General features: G+C 41.9%; 1 protein-coding gene and 1 pseudogene across 1 annotated transcript; one reads left to right on the top strand and one right to left on the bottom strand.

Moving 5' to 3' along the window:
* Positions 1-2442: 2442 nt before the first annotated feature.
* On the top strand, positions 2443-4132 carry LOC148719430 (uncharacterized; annotated as a pseudogene).
* Positions 4133-11582: 7450 nt separating this feature from the next.
* Positions 11583-12077, bottom strand: LOC148719429 (uncharacterized). The gene has a single exon (XM_088740106.1). The coding sequence runs from the start codon at positions 12075-12077 to the stop codon at positions 11583-11585; it is 495 nt and encodes a 164-aa protein (XP_088596232.1).
* Positions 12078-19304: the final 7227 nt, after the last annotated feature.

Raw genomic sequence — 19304 nt, 5'->3', positions numbered from 1 at the left:
TATGAGACTAAAGGCTGGGTTATTTGTACAAGATCTTGCTGATAGATTTGGGATCAGCAAGAGCCTGGTGTCTAGAATCTGCATTACATGGATTAATCTTAACTATGTGGAACTGAAAGAACCTTTCCCATTTCCAGCACAAGAACTTGTTCACAAAAATATGCTGTAAGAGTTTGCTCAATATGCAACAACTAGGATTATTTTAGACTGTACAGAACTGTTTATTTTTTCTCCTGTGAATAATAATGTTAATTATTGTCAATAGGCTCTTCGAAATGTTATGTTTGAAGAATAGAATTTTGAAGCTCCTTCCCATAAAGACACAGTTTAACTCGCGTTTTATTGTCATGCCAATCACTTCCCTTATTTACACAATGTACAATGGTACCTTATCTTGATTTTACAAGCCCAACATCATCTTTTTTTCCCTGAGTACTAACAACATTAATATTAATATTTCTTAATGTAAGGAAAGATTACACCTAAATCAATTTGAGCATTAAATTTGAGCTGGTGAAGGTGAAGCAGCATTGACAGTTGACACAGGTGCTTTAACTTCTTGGTGAAATAATTCCTGTTCAACTTCAAATGACTCTCCTTCAGTTGTCACAGTTGCTACTGGGACCCTTTTAGCAGGCATTTTCCATAGTTTTTTCGGTACTGACCAGTTAAATCGAGATGGTTCTGCCCATATATATAATAATTAAACTCATCATTTTATAAATTTATAATTTTACATTTTAATTGTACATTACAATTTTATAATTTTACATTCAGTTCACAGATATCGTATAAGACCACAGTACACAAAGAAATATAAATATCACCATTTTAATAAGGAGAAAAAAATCCCCCCCCCCCCCCCCAAAACAAAAATCCCAACATAAACACTTCAATACCGAAAATCAAAGCAGGCATTTTCTTTCGGTATCCAAGCAACAAAACAACCGTACAAACATTATAAACCTTTCACCAATTTCCAGCGACCTGCCCACGTTTTTTCGCATGTCTTCTTTTTTGAAATGTTCTGAGCACAAAAAAATTGATTTTGTGATGAAGAATCCGTCCTTTCCATGCTGGCGATTCAGGAGATTGCACCATCTGATTCACTGCTGGAAGTCATTCGGAAACTAGAAGAAATGCAGACCTGTTGGATTGCCTGCTGTGTCATAATAGCTATTAGCACAACCAAAAAGCGGCACAGTGTCTTCCTCTTCCTTTCGAAGAAGAAGGAGGAATATCCTGCGTAGGGAAAGTATCGTTCATTGTCGAAATATCTCGATGAAAAGGACAGAGCACCACCACATTTCACTAAACTCTCACTAGAACTCGCAACGCGACTCAACACTAACCTCGCTATCATGTTTGCGCGGTTACTCATTCAATATGGCGCCGGGAACTGTAAAAAGGACTATTATTACACAAATGTTTAACGATTCGCGGGATAGAATGTAACTTTTCAATAAATGATTGTCTCTTGACGCCATTGATTGCGCCTCTCTATGCTAATTGACTTCTTGAATGTCTCTTTTTCTCTTACGATTGTCACAAGATGTTAATGATTTTCTTTCGGTGTTACTGTTTGTCAATTGCGGGCGTTTAAATGTCCACTTGGCGTCCTTGATTGTCGATAGATGCTCTTGTTTGTTCGTTGACACTATTGATCGTTTATAAACATGCAAATTGCGCTCTTGAAAGTTCCGTGGCGCTAATGAGTGCTTCTTGGTGTTATAGAACGTATATTCGCCTCATTGATTCTACATTTCGCGAAAATGAATATCTTTTTTCGCATAAATGATCAGCAAAAGGTGTAGTTACCGTGAAGTAATGCAATACTTCTCGACGAACAATGAAACGTATGTTTCTTGAGTACGTCACAGTTTCGCAACTCTGCAGTGTGGTCTTTGTCAGATAAGAATTGAATCGTTTAAAAATTAAAATTATTAGAACTTCTTTATTTATTAATTAGCTTATTTCAATAATTCTTCATATCTAGTTTATTTTATGATTTAGAAAAGGACCTGGCCAGTTAAATGGACGAAGAAAAATTTTAAGATTGTACTAATTGGTTCTTCGTTTAATTTCTTGTCACCGATGCCAGTTGTCGTGACCAATGTAACATTGGCTTGCGATTTCCGGTTGTCGATTGTACCGCACACTGGATACTAGAGGTTTTATATTTTCGTGCCTTGGTAAAACCTTGGAGCCAACATCTCCAGACCTGCAACTAACGTTGCTATCTATATATCGGCTTATCTTGCAACAGTTCGCTGTTTCACTTAATTTTTTTCTCTTAGATGCGGGGTAGACGGTACGCGATACGGAGATGACAATTGATGAAGCATTCGGCTCTTTGTCTGAATGTCATTGAGCAACACAAGCTTTATTTTCCCTGACGAGCAGAGGGATATACTTTTATTTTTGAAACTTCATTTATTTTTAACCGGCACTGAGAGCACAATTTCATTTTAATTCAAGAACACGGCCAATAGCCGTGCTTCTGATCCTCGAAGCTTATTTCATGTTCTGAAACGTTGTTCTTTTAAGTTTAACACTTCTCTCTTTTCAGTGTAAGATAATTTTTTGTGTGTGTTGATCAAGCGTTTGACCTGAACAAAACTCCTCAAACTCTTTGGAATGACCCTCATTTTAAGAGATTACATCATCCTGCAAATAATGGCTTTGTCTTTGGTTTCACTTTTCTTTTTGGGTGAAATGAATTAATTCTGTTCGATGAAATCAATGAAATATTAGGCTCACTAAACCGAGGTGATACAATGACAAGGGTTGTATAATATTTATGTACTATTATAACTAATATTTTGAAAGATTATTGTTATTGTTAAGTATTATCACATCCACGACTTTTACCCACGATCCACGACTTGTACCCACGACCCACGACCATTAGTCAAACTCGCTTGCATCAAGTTCATTAAAACGAGGTTTGAATTTCCTGCACATCAACTGCTTATTTGTATTTCGAAAATAGTTCAGTTAGCTACATAATTATGTCGGAAGTTGTGAAGGATTTTGAAGGTAAAGAAAAACGAAAAGAGCGAGTTATCAAAATATGAAAAAACACTCCAGAAGAAAGAAACAGACAGAGAAAAGAGTGGAGAAAGAGGAAACAAGGGAAGCAAATGCCGAATTCAACGAATAAAAATGTTGAACTAAAATCATTAAACTGTGAAGCAAATGACTTGGTGCCATGTACTTCTAAGGCCAAGGAAAAGAAGGCACGTCCTTCCACCAATATGTCGAGCCAGAAAATGTCGAGAAACCCCGTTTCCTCGCGCTTAAACCAGGCAGTAGAGGGAAGAAAGTGGACTTGGGTGGTCGCTCAAGCGCCGCTATCTTAAAGATGATTCAAATGGCTGTTGGTGCCGACGCAATTGTCTCGCAGAAACCTCGCGAGAAACGTCATCAAACCTTTTTAATTGCAAAAAAAACCACAGCGACTAATGGATCCAGATTTGAACCCTAAGAACTTAGGCCAGAGAACATTGAACACTTTTCTAAAACTCCAGTTAACAGTGGAAGCTTTGGACAGTGTTTTCTCGGCCGCTATCGAAGCATCGAGGTTATTGTTAAGCAAGTGACTCACAATGAAACGTCAGAGGATAAAGAACGAGCAAGGAGAGATTTACTCTACGAAACAACGGTTGCTTCTGCTTTAGGGACCATCCAAATCTACCCATGATTTTTGGTTTTGTTACAAAAGGCCTCACCATTATGCCTTGTGACTCATGGTGTTCAGCAAGAAAGTGTAACTCTACATCAAGAGGCCGATAACAACGTAGTTACTAAAGCAAAGTGTATTTCTAAATTTCAAAAGATATGTAGTGCTTTAGACCACGTGCATTGTAAAGGATACCTTCACAACGATATAAAAGGAAATAATGTTGTACTAGAACGGCCCTCAATCTGTGGGGAATTCAGCCTAGTTCTTCTGTTGTACCGCAGAAACGGCACCGTTATGAATTACAAAGGGAAAAGCTATTTAGCTCCTGAGGTTGTAATTGAACGACTCTACAGCGTTGTCCGTGACATTTTTTCATTGGAAAGAATGCTTAAAATCAAATGCGACATTTCGGGCTGTGTTTTCACTGGGACAAGTTTGACTAGTTAAAGTCGGAAAAGTCCGGAAGTTCAGTGAAAACAGCTTGTCCCACGTTAAGCGAGTTAAAAGTGCAAGCTGTTTTCACATGAAAAAACAAGGGATTATCTGGCCCTTATTACCGGAAATTCCTGCAGAGTTTTATTACCTCGCGAGATGGTATAACTTGTCCTGGTAAATGCCGCAGCCAATCACATTGCTGGTAGTGACAGATGCCTGCCAAATCGTGAACTGCCAAATAATTTCCAGTCGCTCGCGCTCATCTCGTGGTTCACTTTGGTTTTGAAATGGCAGACGAATTCACTCGTAATGCCTTCCCCGGCGTTCCGATTTACAATTCTTCCGGCCTCAGTTCCTCGGCCAGGACCTTACCTATTTCGTGGTGGCGGTATGCAGAACCCGTAGTACCCGCTTTTGAGCACAAATGCTCTACAATTTATGCCAGCCACACTGTCCTGTGCTTACGGCGATAGCGGTTGTTTGGCTGCTGGATTGTCCGGATTAACACAATCCGTTGCATCCTCTCCATTTGTCGAGACATTAGTCGCATCCTCTGAAAGAAACGTCGTCTCCTTCAAAGAAATATGGCGAGAATCAGTACAAGAGAAGTCATTCAAAATGTTTCGTCTCCCGCCATTTCTTTTAAAGTTGCGTGCTTTTGTAATTTGAAACTTCTGAGTAAACAGCTTAAATTTCACTGTGAAAACAGATGTCAAGTTAAGTAGTAGATGTCGGTCTGTAAACAAACACCTAGAAAGAATGTTCAGCTAGCTAATCGGCCTAGTGAAACAGCTCCCAAAGGTTGTAAACGATTAGCGCCACACCAAGAGATTATATCGCCCCCTAAAACCGCGAACTAATGGGAAGAGTGCACCTCCTAGCGTCAATGACAATGAATCAAGATTTTCCCAGGAAAAGTAGCGCAGAGCAGCACTTTTTTTTTTATCTCGCTCTGTTGAAATGAGTTCCCTCGGGAAGGTTTATTCATAATTTCATACGATTCGAAGTGATTGCCTATGTTTTTGTATGAAGGCCGGTACTTGCTAAGTGAAAGGAAACTTCTTTCTTAAACCTCTGAACGACAAATGTTGATGGCGCCCTCTTTGTTCGCAATTTAATTTGGATGCCGGGGTGGAGAGGAATGCCAGGACTCTTCCCTTCCTGACAAAATTGTTTCCATTTCCCTCTTCTTTGGGCCTGTTTTTCTCTTCCTTTACTCAAGGACTCCTCTTTAATTTTGATTTATGTTTTTTATCCATGAGAAAATACTGCCTTTAGCAGAGAATTTCCACGTGTGAATTTTGTCAAGAGCGCACTTATACAAAAAATGCAAATAACATGAAATGCCGCGAATATTCCCCTAGGGGTTCGCCATTTACAAGATTATGAAACCTTCCCGATTCATTAACTTTGACTTGAAAATACGTTTTCTAGATAAGTCGCACACTTTTTGGGATTTTTTAATTTTTCTTTTCATTGTAAACGTTAGGTAAAATGTCTAACTTCAATGTAGTCCAATAAAAGAAAAAACCATTTTTCTCGGCCTCTGACAGAGGTGGAAGTAACCTTAACCGCCTCCCGGTTAGCTCAATTGGTAGAGCGCCGGACTGTTGTACGGGAGGTTGTGAGTTCAAATCCGGCCGGACCAACACTCAGGGTCTTTAATTAACTGAGAAGAAAGTGCTGCCTTTGTAATAATATCTGCAAATGGTTATACTTTCTAGTCTTCTCGGATAGGGACGATAAATTGGGGTCCCGTCTCCTGCAGGGTTGGGGTAGAAGACGTTAATTTTCCACCCACGAGATTACTGTGTGATGGATGGCCTCCCCGGGATGGGATGGGTGGGTAAAAAGGGGGTTAGGTGTGAATTGGAACGAAAGTTCTGTTCCTTTTTCCTACCATTCCTGTGGCGAATGAATTAAAGTTAAACTAAAGTTAAACTTAATGCGGAATTCCCTCGTCAAGTAATGAATTATCCAACAATAGTTACATTGAAAGTTTAGTTATTACTATGTCAGCGATTTTGTTACGGAGTACTATATAAGTCCTTAGTAAAATGAAGAACAACTTCTTCCCCATAATTCTGCCACGAGAAAACGTTTATTGCCCAGCTTAGTAATACGTGAATAACAGCCTATTGAGAACGGGATAATTGTAAATTTTTTTTTTTTTGGCAATATATCGCCTTTAATGTGTGAACTACGTCCAATTTTGAGAGGACAAAACGGCTTTGTAATGACTGCTGGAAGGGAGAAAATATCTCTCCTAATTGGGTGTAATTCCATGGCACATTCGGTTTCTCGGCAGTCGCTGCCAAAAAGCTGTAATGTCGTCTGAAAATGGGACCAATTTGTTCGTTTATCGATTAGGCGGGTAAACTAAATAAGGCTTAACTATGGTAGATAGATAGATAGATAGATAGATAGATAGATAGATAGATAGATAGATAGATAGATAGATAAAAAACTTAATATTTCCTACCAAAAAGTATCATGGTAATATCTATGTGTAAATTGTAATTTTATTCCACCATGTTATTGAAAGAAGGATACTTTCTGTCTTAAAAGTTGCTCACTTAAATAAATATAATGCAGGAGGAGTAGCGGTAAGGAAATAATCAATGTGCAATCAAACCAAAAAAATCTTCTGAAAAGTACTAAACTTTTGGAAAAATGCATTAATTACATAACAATGTGCTACCATGCAACTTGAGGAAATCTTTCCTCACAATAATTTCATTGTCATAAAGAGAATGTCTAAATATCTTTATACTACTTAAAGGGTAGCACTCTCTAGAATCAACTGGGTTACAGCCACTCATGAGCAACACTGGGCTACACTGCATCCATGAGTGTGCCACGTAAAGTGCAGCTTATATTAATTACCTTCGACTAAATAACACACGGGGTTACACTGCACCCACAAGTGTGCCACCTAAAGTGCAGCTTATATTAGTTACCTTCAACTAAATAAAACGCTGGGTTACACTGCACCCATGGGTGTGCCACCTAAAGTGCAGCCCATGTTAGTTACCTTCAACTAAATAAAACGCTGGATTACACTAGTACACTGCACCCATGGGTGCGCCACCTAAAGTGCAGGCTATGTTAGTTATCTTAACATAAATAAAACACTGGGTTACACTGCACCTATGGGTGTGCCACCTAAAGTGCAGCCAATGTTAGTTAACTTGAACTAAATAACACTGGGTTACTCTGCACCCATGGGTGTGCGACCTAAAGTGCAGCCTATGTTAGTTATCTTTAACTAAATAAAACATTGGGTTATACTGCACCCATGGATGTGATCTCTAACTACAGAAAATACTTTTACTCTACACTTTTACTTTCACCTGCTGAAAAAGAGCTTACCAATGGCTCAAATAGCTCTGGAAAAGAAAGACATGGGGCAATTTGAAGATGGAGTTGATTAAAAAAACTGGCTTGACTAATAAAAAACATAGGCATGCTACGTATTCAGGAGTTATTTTATTGGATACGTAGGTTGAAATGGGACACTATATAACTGATGCTGGTGTCTAAATAATTGTTGGCAAAAATAAAGTGCATGGGTACAACGCTCCCTGCAGTCCCCTCCACAGCCCTAATTTGAACTTGTCACGCAACGCTCTCTCTCTCTCTCTCCAACATTGCATGAAGAGACCAAACAACGACCTCCTGGTAGGTTAAAATTGTGCCTATTGCTATTCCTTCGTCAGAGAGAAAGTCGTAGTTATTATTCTGACCATCAAGGGCCAGAATCAGAAATTCCGTTTGGTTTTTCCTGTGCAAGAAAATGCACAATAGCACCCAGTTTTTAATTAGCGTAACGCAATGTGATGGACATACCCTGGGAAGGAGGTTGAGTTTTGGCATCGAGTGTCAGTCAGATTTGAAGTACTGGCCGCGCATCAACGATAAGCTTGTTACAGTTTATACTCATCTTTCGAGTGAACTTAAACATATTTATTTAAAGTACAAACCTAACACCGTGAATCACTTCTATTGCTAACGTACTGATGAAAACAACAACCCTTGGGAACAGTAAAAGTTCTGGCTGATTGTTAAAATTCAATTAATTAATACAATCATCTTATGTAAACACGAGTTGGCGATTCAATCCATCTGTAAATTTGTATTGCGGACAAAACAATTATACTTTTCTGACCAAAACAACAGTTGTGGAAGTCACTGCCACATACCTTAAATTTCAATCAGTCAAAAACCTTGAGGTCTATAAAATGCCTTCAGTGATATATCCTTCCGAGGTAAAAAAAACTTCAAAGGTTTGTTATTAGATGTAAGCAAGAGAAATCCTTGTAAAGAAAGTCACCGCGTCTAAATGCAAACTGTTATTGAGTGACCCGCATTTCCTCTGGCCATTGTAGTATTTCCAAATTGTCATGGATGGCGTGAACTTGTTCCGAAGTCTCAATTTTGCAGTGTAAAGCTCTATTTCATCTCTTACGGCCTCTGAACAAAGATATTTTCCGGTCTCCGTTCTTCTAACATGTGAAAATAGATTTAACGAAGTATCATTTTTCAAAGCATAACAATGTGGGCTTCTTGATTCGTTGTTGCCTATCTGGACTTTGCCAAAATTAACCGACCGTACCATTCTGTCCCTTGGGAAATATTTTTCATTGAGGTAGATTTATGCCATAAAATGTACTTTGTTAACTGGAAAATGGCATTTCATCTAAGAAAGCCGATCCATACTGGCGAATAAAAAGTAAATACGCAATTGTAACGGGAAAGTATCGCTTACACAATATTTAATTCATAGATAACTTTTAGAAGCAAAGAAACGGATATGTAACGTGGCAGTCGACACAAAGTAAATGTAACTTGGTCGTTTCAACAAAGTAGCCCTTCCAAAACAACACGCTATAGCGCTAAATTCGTGTTAGGTCTTTAGCTGACGGTGTGTGCGTCGTAAGTGAAGGAGCGGTACACAAAACATGTACGTTTTAACTCGCTAATCGGTAGAAAAAGCTTCCTGACGAGCCTTCAAATCTAGACCGATGATAACGATAAAATCCTCACGAAGGACATGAGCCATTACATTGAACAGATGATCTTGCAACTCTTGTAGATGTCTTCTTACCTTGTTCCTTGAGCGAAATTCAAAATTGGAATCGCTGATGAACTCATATATAGCAAAAAAATATCCTGAAGCTGCTCCTATGAACATCTGAAGTAATATTTGATTCAAAATTTTTCTCATGTTCCACTCAGTCTTCTTCAGAAGGGAGAATAAGCATAGTTGCACAACCAACTCCACCGCTTTCCCAACACGTTGATTAAGAGAAGCTTTATAACTGCAAAATGAAGTGTTAGAGACCCGTATGTAAGCGATGACGTGTAAATTGTAACGGGTGCCTGGGGCTAGTTTGGTAAAGTTTTGCAAATGGCGGTGTTAGTGAAAGCAAATAAAGGGCGATTATATTGCATGTGATTGTCGAGTGTAGGGCCGCCTGGTGACGGAATGGCATCATGAAGCCTGAAAGTCAGTAATCCCTATGTATCATTCAAAGAATGGAGTGGTATTATACCTGTTTGAGGCAGGTGTTTGGGGCCAGGTCGGAGGAGAGTCTAAAAGCAACTCTCTTTGTCCAATGCAGAAAATAAGCATGGCAAAGGGAGTTCGAGGTTAGATAGAGTCGGGGGATAGTTGTTTGGTATTGGAAGAGCAGGTTGCTTTTAGACTTAGAATAAGAGTGTATAGAACAGAAGGTCTGGCTTTCCTCGCAAAATGATTTTAGAATTATGCAAATCTCTTCTGAGCACATGGTCCGATGTTGTTTTCCGTTTGTTGGCCAAAGGAAACGGTTTGATTGCAAATAAAATGGGCCAATGCTTAGAGCATGGAGCCGTAACCTGATGTTGGGTGTCCGTCGGCTGGCTTAGACACTTGCTGAGGCCAAAAAAACGGAACTACGATGCTATTGTGTATTCCGCCATTTTGTCTGTTTTCTTCTACGAGAGAAGAGTGAGATGGGTATTTTTTTTGTACGAAACACATTCTGGGCAGCTAAGGTCCATGAAAAAGGAGGAAAAGAAAAAAGAAAAAGGAAGAAAAGGAAGTAAAAAAAAAACTTTAGTCGCGCACTGGCCCGGTATCGAACTCTTGACCTGCCATGACCGCCAAGCACACGTTACCAAGAATCAGTAACAGTCCGGGGTTCCATACCGGAGTTCTCCTTTTTCTTTTTCTTTTCTTTTTCTTTCTTTTTTCTTCGTACTTTTTTTCTTTTTCCTCCTTTTTAATGACCATTGACGTTCAAAATACTTTCGGCAGAGCAATTTTTCCATTTTTAATAGGTCAGGGCAAAAAGCTGACAAAAAGGTTCAACTTTGAGAAAGTGTGAACACGCCACTTTTGATTCAAATAAACTAAAACCTACAGGCATAATAGAGCAGTCGTTCCCCTTTCGTGTCATATACTTAGTGTAGAAGAATGATGTTGATTGACACCTGTCAATTGGGTTTGACTTTTTCCAAAAACACCCCAAAATTAAATTCTCATTTCAAAAAAAGTGTGATAAAATCTCAAATGTCGCAGAACTTCATTTGCAGGTCTACTCATTGCCGTTAGAATAAAATCCAGAGAACGATTTTAAAATTTTATATAGATTTATGAATTAGGCGCAAAAATGGTTTTGTGAAATAGATAGGCACTGACTTCATCGACTGTAACTCGAAAACCCTCATTTCTTTAGTTTTCAAATTTGGCAGGCAATTACTACAGCAACCGTTTTATTGTATCTGTGAGTAAGTATGAAATGAATTGATCAAAACGCATGAGATTTATACCGCTTGAAAAAAGAGGAAAAGGGTAAGAACAATTAAACCTTTTTTATCATTTTAATGAAAAGTACTTTGAAAGCCAATCACATCGGTGTAAGCTTAATAACAAACGGAAAAAAACTGATTCTATTAGGGAATTTTTAAAGTTAAAAAAAGTACGAATGATGATGCACGATCCTCGCAGTAGAGAGCGCTATTTATGCAATAGCGAAAATCAGACCTGAAAAAAAAAAAATTCAGGCCTGTACGGGATTCGAACCACTGACCTCATAGCGCTCTCTACTGCGAGGATCGTGCATCATCATTGGTATCTATAACCGCAGTTCAAAATATATGAACTTCATATATTCATCGTATCTTAAAAAAAGTAGTTCCGCATACCCTACTTATTTGACCAGTCAAACAAGAGAATCCTTTAGAAAATCTGCAGTGGATCATTTTATACACCAATTACACCGTAACGTAGGCCTCCGTCGGTCAGGGTCGAGCATGGGTATAGCATCCTAGTTGTCTGCTCGGCTGGAGCACGGCGACTATGACTGCGAATAGCAATGCGTGAATGGCAGTAGTTGTTGCAAGTGTTGCATGTGTATGCTGTCTGTTGGACAAAGCTGAAACGAAGCTTTCTGAGGGCTCACCTCTCTGTGGCAGCTCATGTCAGCTTCTCCATTCCTGTTTTGAGGTGCTTGGTCACGGTTCCTCTCCATTGTGACCGATCAGCTGCGAGATTTTCCCAGGTCTCTATGTCAATACGCACGGCCTTCACGTCCCGCTTCACAGCTTCTCGGTATCGCAGCTGTGGGCGTCCAGTGCGTTTACTTCCAGTGGCCAGCTCAACATACAGTAAGTATTTGGGAATGCGGCCTTCTGGCATGCGGTGAACGTAGCCTCGCCAACGGAGTCCGCGTTGCCTGACTAAGGTAAACATGCTAGGCAGACCCACACGAGACAAGACCTCTTTATTTCGGACTTTGTCTTGCCACGAAATTCCCAGGATGCGGCGGAGGCTTCTCATATGGAAGGTGTTCAGGTGTCTTTCTTGTCTGGGATATGTCTTCCATTTCTCGCTACCGCATAGGAGTGTACTGAAAACGCAGGCGTAGTACATCCATGAAACCAAACGATTGTTAAGAGAATAAACAATCATTTCAATATCATTCTGTTTCCATTTCGGGACATTTAGATGGATTGTGTAGCCATAGAAATACAAGTGTCAAAACACCCTTTTTTCTGACCTTTATTCGGTCTCCAGCGCATACCCATGCACGATTTCAGTAGATTGGAATACGTCCAGTTGTTCTTCAGGTGAAGACCTCCATAACGGTGTGTCAAATGCTGTAATGGCATAGAATAGTCCGCCAAAATGGAATCCCAGGTGCAATAGACCCAGGGGAGTTAGTTGGGGAATAGACGCGCAGCTCCGGAAAGTCAAGGGCGCCGAAGTGGCATGCGCGAGAGTGAGGCACATGTGCGAAAGAAGGGGGTGAGCCTTGTAATCACGCGTGCCACTTCCACGAAACGCATGACAACGCGGTCAAAATGGAATTCCAGGTGCACTAGACCCAGGGGAGTTAGTTGGGGAAAAGACGCGCAGCTCTGGGAAGTCACGGGCGCCGAAGTGGCATGCGTAAGAGTGAGGCAATTGTGCGAAAGAAGGGAGTGAGCATTGTACTTACGCGTGCCACTTCTACCAAACGCATGACAACGCGGCCAAAATGGAATCCCAGGTGCACTAGACACAGAAGAGTTAGTTGGGGAATAGACGCGCTGCTCCGGGAAGTCACGGGCACCGGAGTGCCATGCGTGAGAGTGAGAGGCTGTGCACTATGAGGCAATTGTGCGAAAGAAGGGGGTGAGCCTTGTAATAACAGGTGCCACTTCCACGAAACGCATGACAACGCGGTCAAAATGGAATCCCAGGTGCACTAGACCCAGGGGAGTTAGTTGGGGAATAGACGCGCAGCTCCGGTAGGTCACGGGCGCCGAAGTGGCATGCGTAAGAGTGAGGCAATTGTGCGAAAGAGGGGAGTGAGCCTTGTACTTACGCGTGCCACTTCCACGAAACGCATGACAACGCGGCCAAAATGGAATCCCAGGTGCACTAGACCCAGAAGAGTTAGTTGGGGAATAGACGCGCAGCTCCGGGAAGTCACGGGCACCGGAGTGCCATGCGTGAGAGTGAGAGGCTGTGCACTATGAGGCAATTGTGCGAAAGAAGGGGGTGAGCCTTGTAATCACGCGTGCCACTTCCATGAAACGCATGACAACGCGGCCAAAATGGAATCCCAGGTTCAATAGACCCAGGGGAGTTTTTTGGGGGAATAGATGCGCAACTGCGGGAAGTCGCGGCCGCCGGAATGGCATGCGTGAGAGTGAGAGGCTGTGCACTATAAGGCAATTGTGCGAAAAAAGGGAGTGACCCTTGTACTTACGCGTGCCACTTCCACAAAACGCATGACAACGCGGCCAAAATGGAATCCCAGGTGCACTAGACGCAGGGGAGTTAGTTGGGGAATAGACGCGCAACTCCGGAAAATGACGGTGGCCGGAGTGGCATGCGGGAGAGTGAGGCACATGTGCGAAAGAAGGGGGTGAGCCTTGTAATCACGCTTGGCACTTCCACGAAACGCATGACAACGCGGCCAAAATGGAATCCCAGGTTCAATAAACCCAGGAGAGTTACTTGGGGAATAGAGGCGCAACTCCGGGACACTGCCGCCGCCGGAGTGGCATGCGTGAGAGTGAGAGTCTGTGCACTATGAGCCAATTGTGCGAAAGAAGGGGGTGAGCCTTGTACTTACGCGTGTCACTTCCACGAAACGCATGACAGCGGGGCCAAAATGGAATCCCAGGTGCACTAGACCCAGGGGAGTTAGTTAGGGAATAGACGCGCAACTCCGGAAAATCGCGGCCGCCGGAGTGGCATGCGTGAAAGTGAGGCACATGTGTAAAAGAAGGGGGTGAGCCTTGTACTTACGCATGCCACTTCCACGAAACGCATGACAACGCGGCCAAAATGTAATCCCAGGTGTACTAGACCCAGGGGAGTTGGGGGAAAAGACGCGCAACTCCGGAAAGTCACGGGCGCCGGAGTGGCATGCGTGAGAGTGAGGTAGATGTGCGGTAAAAGGGGGTGAGCCTTGTAATTCCGCATGCCACTTCCACGAAACGCATGACAACGCGGCCAAAATGGAATCCCAGGTTCAATAGACCCAGGGGAGTTAGTGGGGGAATAGACGCGCAACTCCGGGAAATCGCGGCCGCCGGAGTGGCATTCGTGAGAGTAAGGCACATGTGCGAAAGAAGGGGGGAGCCTTCTAATCACGCATGCCACTTCCACGAAACGCATGACAACGCGGCCAAAATGGAATCCCAGGTTCAATAGATCCAGGGGAGTTAGTTGGAGAATAGAAGCGCAGCTCTGGGAAATCACGGCCGCCGGAGTGGCATGCGTGAGAGTGAGAGGCTGTGCACTATGAGGCACATGTGCGAAAGAAGGGGGTGAGCCTTGTACTCACGCATGCCGCTTTCCCGAAACGCATGACAACGAGGCCAGAATGGAATCCCAAAAGTACTAGACCCAGGGGAGTTGGGGAATAGACGCGTAACTCCGGGAAGTCACAGGCACCGGAGTGGCATGCGTGAGAGTGAGGCACATGTGCGAAAGAAGGGCGTGTGCCTTCTAATCTTGCATGCCACTTCCACGAAACGCATGATAACGCGGCCAAAAAGGAATCCCAGGTGCACTAGACCCAGGGGAGTTAGGAAAGAGACGCGCAACTCCGGGAAGTCACCTACGCCGAAGTGGCATTCGGAGAGTTAGACACATGTGCGAAAGAAGGCGGTGAGCCTTGTAATCACGTATCCCACTCCTACGAAACGCCTGACAACGCGGTCAAAATGGAATCCCAGGTGCACTAGACCCAGGGGAGTTAGTTGAGGAATAGACGCGCAACTCCGGGAAAAGACGGGCGCCGGAGTGGCATGCGTGAGAGTGAGGCACGTGTGCGAAAGAAGGGGGTGAGCCTTCTAATCCCGCATGCAACTTCCACGAAACGCATGACAACGCGGCCAACATGGAATCCCAGGTTCAATAGACCCAGGGGAGTTAGTTGGGGAATAGACGCGGAACTCCGGGAAATCACGGCCGCCAGAGTGGCATGCCTGAGAGTGAGAGGCTGTGCACTATGAGGCACATGTACGAAAGAAGGGGGTGAGCCTTGTACTTACGCATGCCACTTCCACGAAACGCATGAGAACGCGGCCAAAATGGAATCCCAGGTGAACTAGACCAAGGGGAGTTGGGGAATAGACGCGCAACTCCGGGAAGTCACGGGCGCAGGAGTGGCATGCGTGAAAGTGAGGCACATGTGCGAAAGAAGGGAGTGAGCCTTCTAATCTCGCATGCCACTTCCACGAAACGCATGACAACGCGGCCGAAATGGAATCCCAGTTGCACTAGACTCTGGGGAGCTGGGGAATAGACGCGGATCTCCTGGAAATCGCGGCCGACGGAGTGGCATGCGTGAGAGTTAGAGGCTGTGCATTATGAGGCACATTTGCGAAAGAAGGGAGTGAGCCTAGTAATCACGTATCCCACTCCTACGAAACGCATGACAACGAGTTAAAAATGGAATCCCAGGTGCACTAGAGCCAGGGGAGTTGGGGAATAGACGCGCAACTGCGGGAAATGACGGGCGCCTGAGTGACATGCGTGAGAGTGAGCCTTGTAATCACGCATGCCACTTCCACGAAACGCATGAGAACGCGGCCAAAAGAAAATCCCATGTTCAATAGACCCAGGGGAGTTAGTTGGGGGATAGACGCGCAACTCCGGGAAATCACGGGCGGCGGAGTGGCATGCGTCAGAGTGGGAGGCTGTGCACTATGAGGGACATGTGCCAAAGAAGGGGGTCAGCCTTGTACTCACGCATGCCAGTTCCACGAAACGCATGACAACGCGGCCAAAATGGAATCCAAGGTGTATTAGACCCAGTGGAGTTGGGGAAGAGACGCTAGATATGTAGGCTTCGTTTTTGTTCAGAAGAGTTCATACACCATTTACTCAGTTGATAAACTGAGTAAATCGTGTATAAACGGATACTGGCAGCCATTTGGTTACATCTGAAAATCAGTACCCAGTGTGAGGTACTAGCATCTTATCCAGGGTATAGTGTAGGTGGTATTGAAGCTCCTACTTACTTCATGTTAAAGAAACCAATATGCATCAGTATAAATATATGATTTGCTTGGCTAGTTTTCATTTTGGTCAGTTTTGTCAGTTTTCATGTGGAGTAATTCGATTTTCTCATGCAGTTATTAATTTAATGGTAGCAATATACAGGTATATTTCTTTTAAAATATACTTAGAATTTATATTATACATTGTAGCAACCTAAATTAATGTCATCTTGTGACATGTGATATAGACATTTCAAGTACAAGCTAAGGTACTTGGACTCCTTTGTGCCAGAACTCTACAATGGTGCTGACTGCCCCTTGTGTCCCAGAGTAAGTTGTTCTACATAATTATTTTGTTATTATTAGTGGTCTGCCAGCCTCCTTTATGCTGCTTCTCATTAGGCAACAGTTAATGCCAAGTTTCATTTCACTGTAAAAACATTGTAGAGTGACTGTCATGATCACATGGCTGATGGTAACTCACTTTATGCAATCTCTTTGAAATTTAGTGGGGTAGCTGTCATTATTGAGTGTTTTGAGATGATTTCATAGTAATATTTTGTGTTTCAGCTCATAAAATTGACTTTACTATTAACCCTGCAGTTAGGAAAAGGTAATTAACATTTCTTGGTGTTTCCGTGAGCTAGACAAACTAAGGCACAGGATTGCCAGCAGTGGAGAGCCCTTTAATACTGAAGCCCCATGTGCCATGTGGCACACTGGGCCATGAGTGAGTGCGAGGAGTTGTTGTATCCCTGAAGCACATCCAGTAAAGGACAATTTTATTCAGAAGATATTCAGAAAATGTGATTAAAAAAATCTGATTATTACCTTTTTTCATCTTACCCCAGAAAAATGGTGTGCTCATTGAAAGTATTGATGCCTGCTTTGGTCTGGCTAGAAAGAAAGCAAAAGGTGGAAATACAATTTCATCAAGACATGGGGATCTACTGTTTAGTGAGCAGGATGATGTAGATAATTTTGTTGACATATACCCACACTGTGGACAAAAATATTTGGATCAGGTATATTTTGGAATTTGTCTTCTAGAGTGCTCGAGCTCTTCATGTATTAGGGAGTCAGTATGGGAATTCTTTGACATAATCCTACTAGTCTGGATTGACTGGAAAGGCTTCTACAGTTAATTAAAATAATTCAAAGTGAAAAACATCCGCTAGAGTACAGAGAGGAGAGTGCCTCTAGTCGAGAGTTTGCACAAGGCCTCCTTTCAACCAAGCTATACATGTATAGAAAGATTACTGCTTTAATGAAATAGTATCTAAAAACTTTCAGTTGAGATCAATGCCTTAATAGTATGATTGTTAAAGTGGCTTAAAGCATAAATTATTGTTAATAATCAGATAACTGTTATTATTTTAGATTTTGATCTTTGGTAAGAACTCTCATTTATAGGTATCATTATGCCAATTGTGTCAAATGTAGGTGGTAGTGATCTGCATATGTTTTTAAAACAGATATTGGGTATAATAACTTTGATACATAATTTGTGTGATATATCCAAGGATTGTAGTAGATTTCATGCAGGTGAAGTCCTCCCTGCCCTTAGAAGTAAAGGAAAGAGTCAACTTTTTGATGTGAAGAATTAGTTAAGATACCAGCAGCTACAAGATAAAATCAACGAAGTTTTGTGCTAACCAATTTGCAGTAAGCTTAAGCTCACTTCATATTCGCGGTGTTTAGGTCTTCACGCCCGAAATTTACAAGGAAATATGCAGCAGCAAGAGGGGAGAATTAACCTTCAGATCTTGAGAGTTAAAGTTTTTAAGATATTTAGGCGTCGTTTTTGTTCAGAAGAGTTCATACACGATTTACTCAGTTGATAAAACCAAATTATTGCAAAGCTTACTACACTATAATTTTAGATTTTCCTACCCAATATATGAAAAGCCCCCTGAAATCAAGAACACTGTAGAGGTTTTGCGTACAAAATAATATCTAATAAAAGACAATTCTGTGTTTCTAAAGATTTGCACATTGTACAGGTGGAAGAACAATAGGACACGAAGTCCCCTACTAGGTGTTGGTCCGGCCGTGGCTTGAACCCTCGACCTCCCACACAACTGTCCAGCACTCTATCCATTGAGCTAACTGGGAGGCGGTCAGTGTAAGTGGCACCAAGCTTTTGTAACCATCCGGTCAGTCTTAAAAGATCGATATGATAATGATTTGTTGACAGAAATATTGATAATCGTTCTGTCTTTTTTCTTTAAGGAAACTGGGGAGTTTACAGTGAAATTACATGATGTACTTGAAGCCCACAAAGCAGTCATGAATTATAAGTTGTCAATGGATGAAGAAAAAAATTCAATTTCTAGGTTATGCACTCCTTATAACACGTTTTTGTTACATTGCAATGCTGTGGACTTTGCTGATGTCCTTCACAGAGTCAAAACATGTTTAATCACGGACAGTAATGTCAAAGACATGCTTCAAATTTCACAACAGTTTTTTGTCACTGGAAAGCCAAAGACACAGCTAGAGGTGAGAAATTAAAGAGTTGTCTAGAGGTTACAAACATTATAAGGTCAACATCAAGGTTTTAAGTTTTTCAACACGCTAGGTCGGGAAATTCAATACTCTGAAAGCATCAGCTTGTTTAGCAAAGGCTTTAAAAAATTCTTCTTTGAATTTTTAGATTATAAATATATTCTTTGTTAAGCTATATACACACCTTTTCCTTTTTTTTTCTTGTTTTTTCTTTTTTAACTTAACCTAAATTTTCATTCAGCACCTTTGATTTGTATGGTTTATCCTATAGTTAAGTAAGGAAGCCTATACTTTGTAAGCCCCCTGTAATATTAAGAAGCAGGACAAGACAAATATAGATGTCAACAGTTTTAATCAATATGGCGGATCTATCCCAACGTGCTAGTCACGTCAGATACGTATACATAATACACAGGGATACCATACTACACCTCCCCTTAAAGCTTTTACAGTAATCAAACAGACAATCATAAATGACATATCAAACAGTATAAGGGTCTACTGTAAACAAAAGCAATGTTCAAATGTTCAACGTTCAAGTGTCCTGAATAAGTCTCTAAGGCGGTTTTACTACTCTCCCTGAGCGCGTCATGTGCACTTTCGGGGTGTCTGATTCAGCTTTGTAGCAGCTCTCAGTAGGCCTGATCGCAGCTGTGGTCAGGTCTTTGCTGGTGGGCACTTGCGA

The sequence above is a fragment of the Stylophora pistillata genome, chromosome 12 (genome assembly GCF_964205215.1).
Source record: "Stylophora pistillata chromosome 12, jaStyPist1.2, whole genome shotgun sequence".
Classification (NCBI taxonomy): Eukaryota; Metazoa; Cnidaria; class Anthozoa; order Scleractinia; family Pocilloporidae; genus Stylophora; species Stylophora pistillata.
Note: the sequence above shows the minus strand (reverse complement) of the source record. Positions and strands in the feature narration are given on the sequence as shown.

Coding starts and splice junctions, on each gene's coding strand:
- LOC148719429 (XM_088740106.1), bottom strand. CDS start 12,077: ATGATTGTTTATTCTCTTAACAATCGTTTGGTTTCATGGATGTACTAC.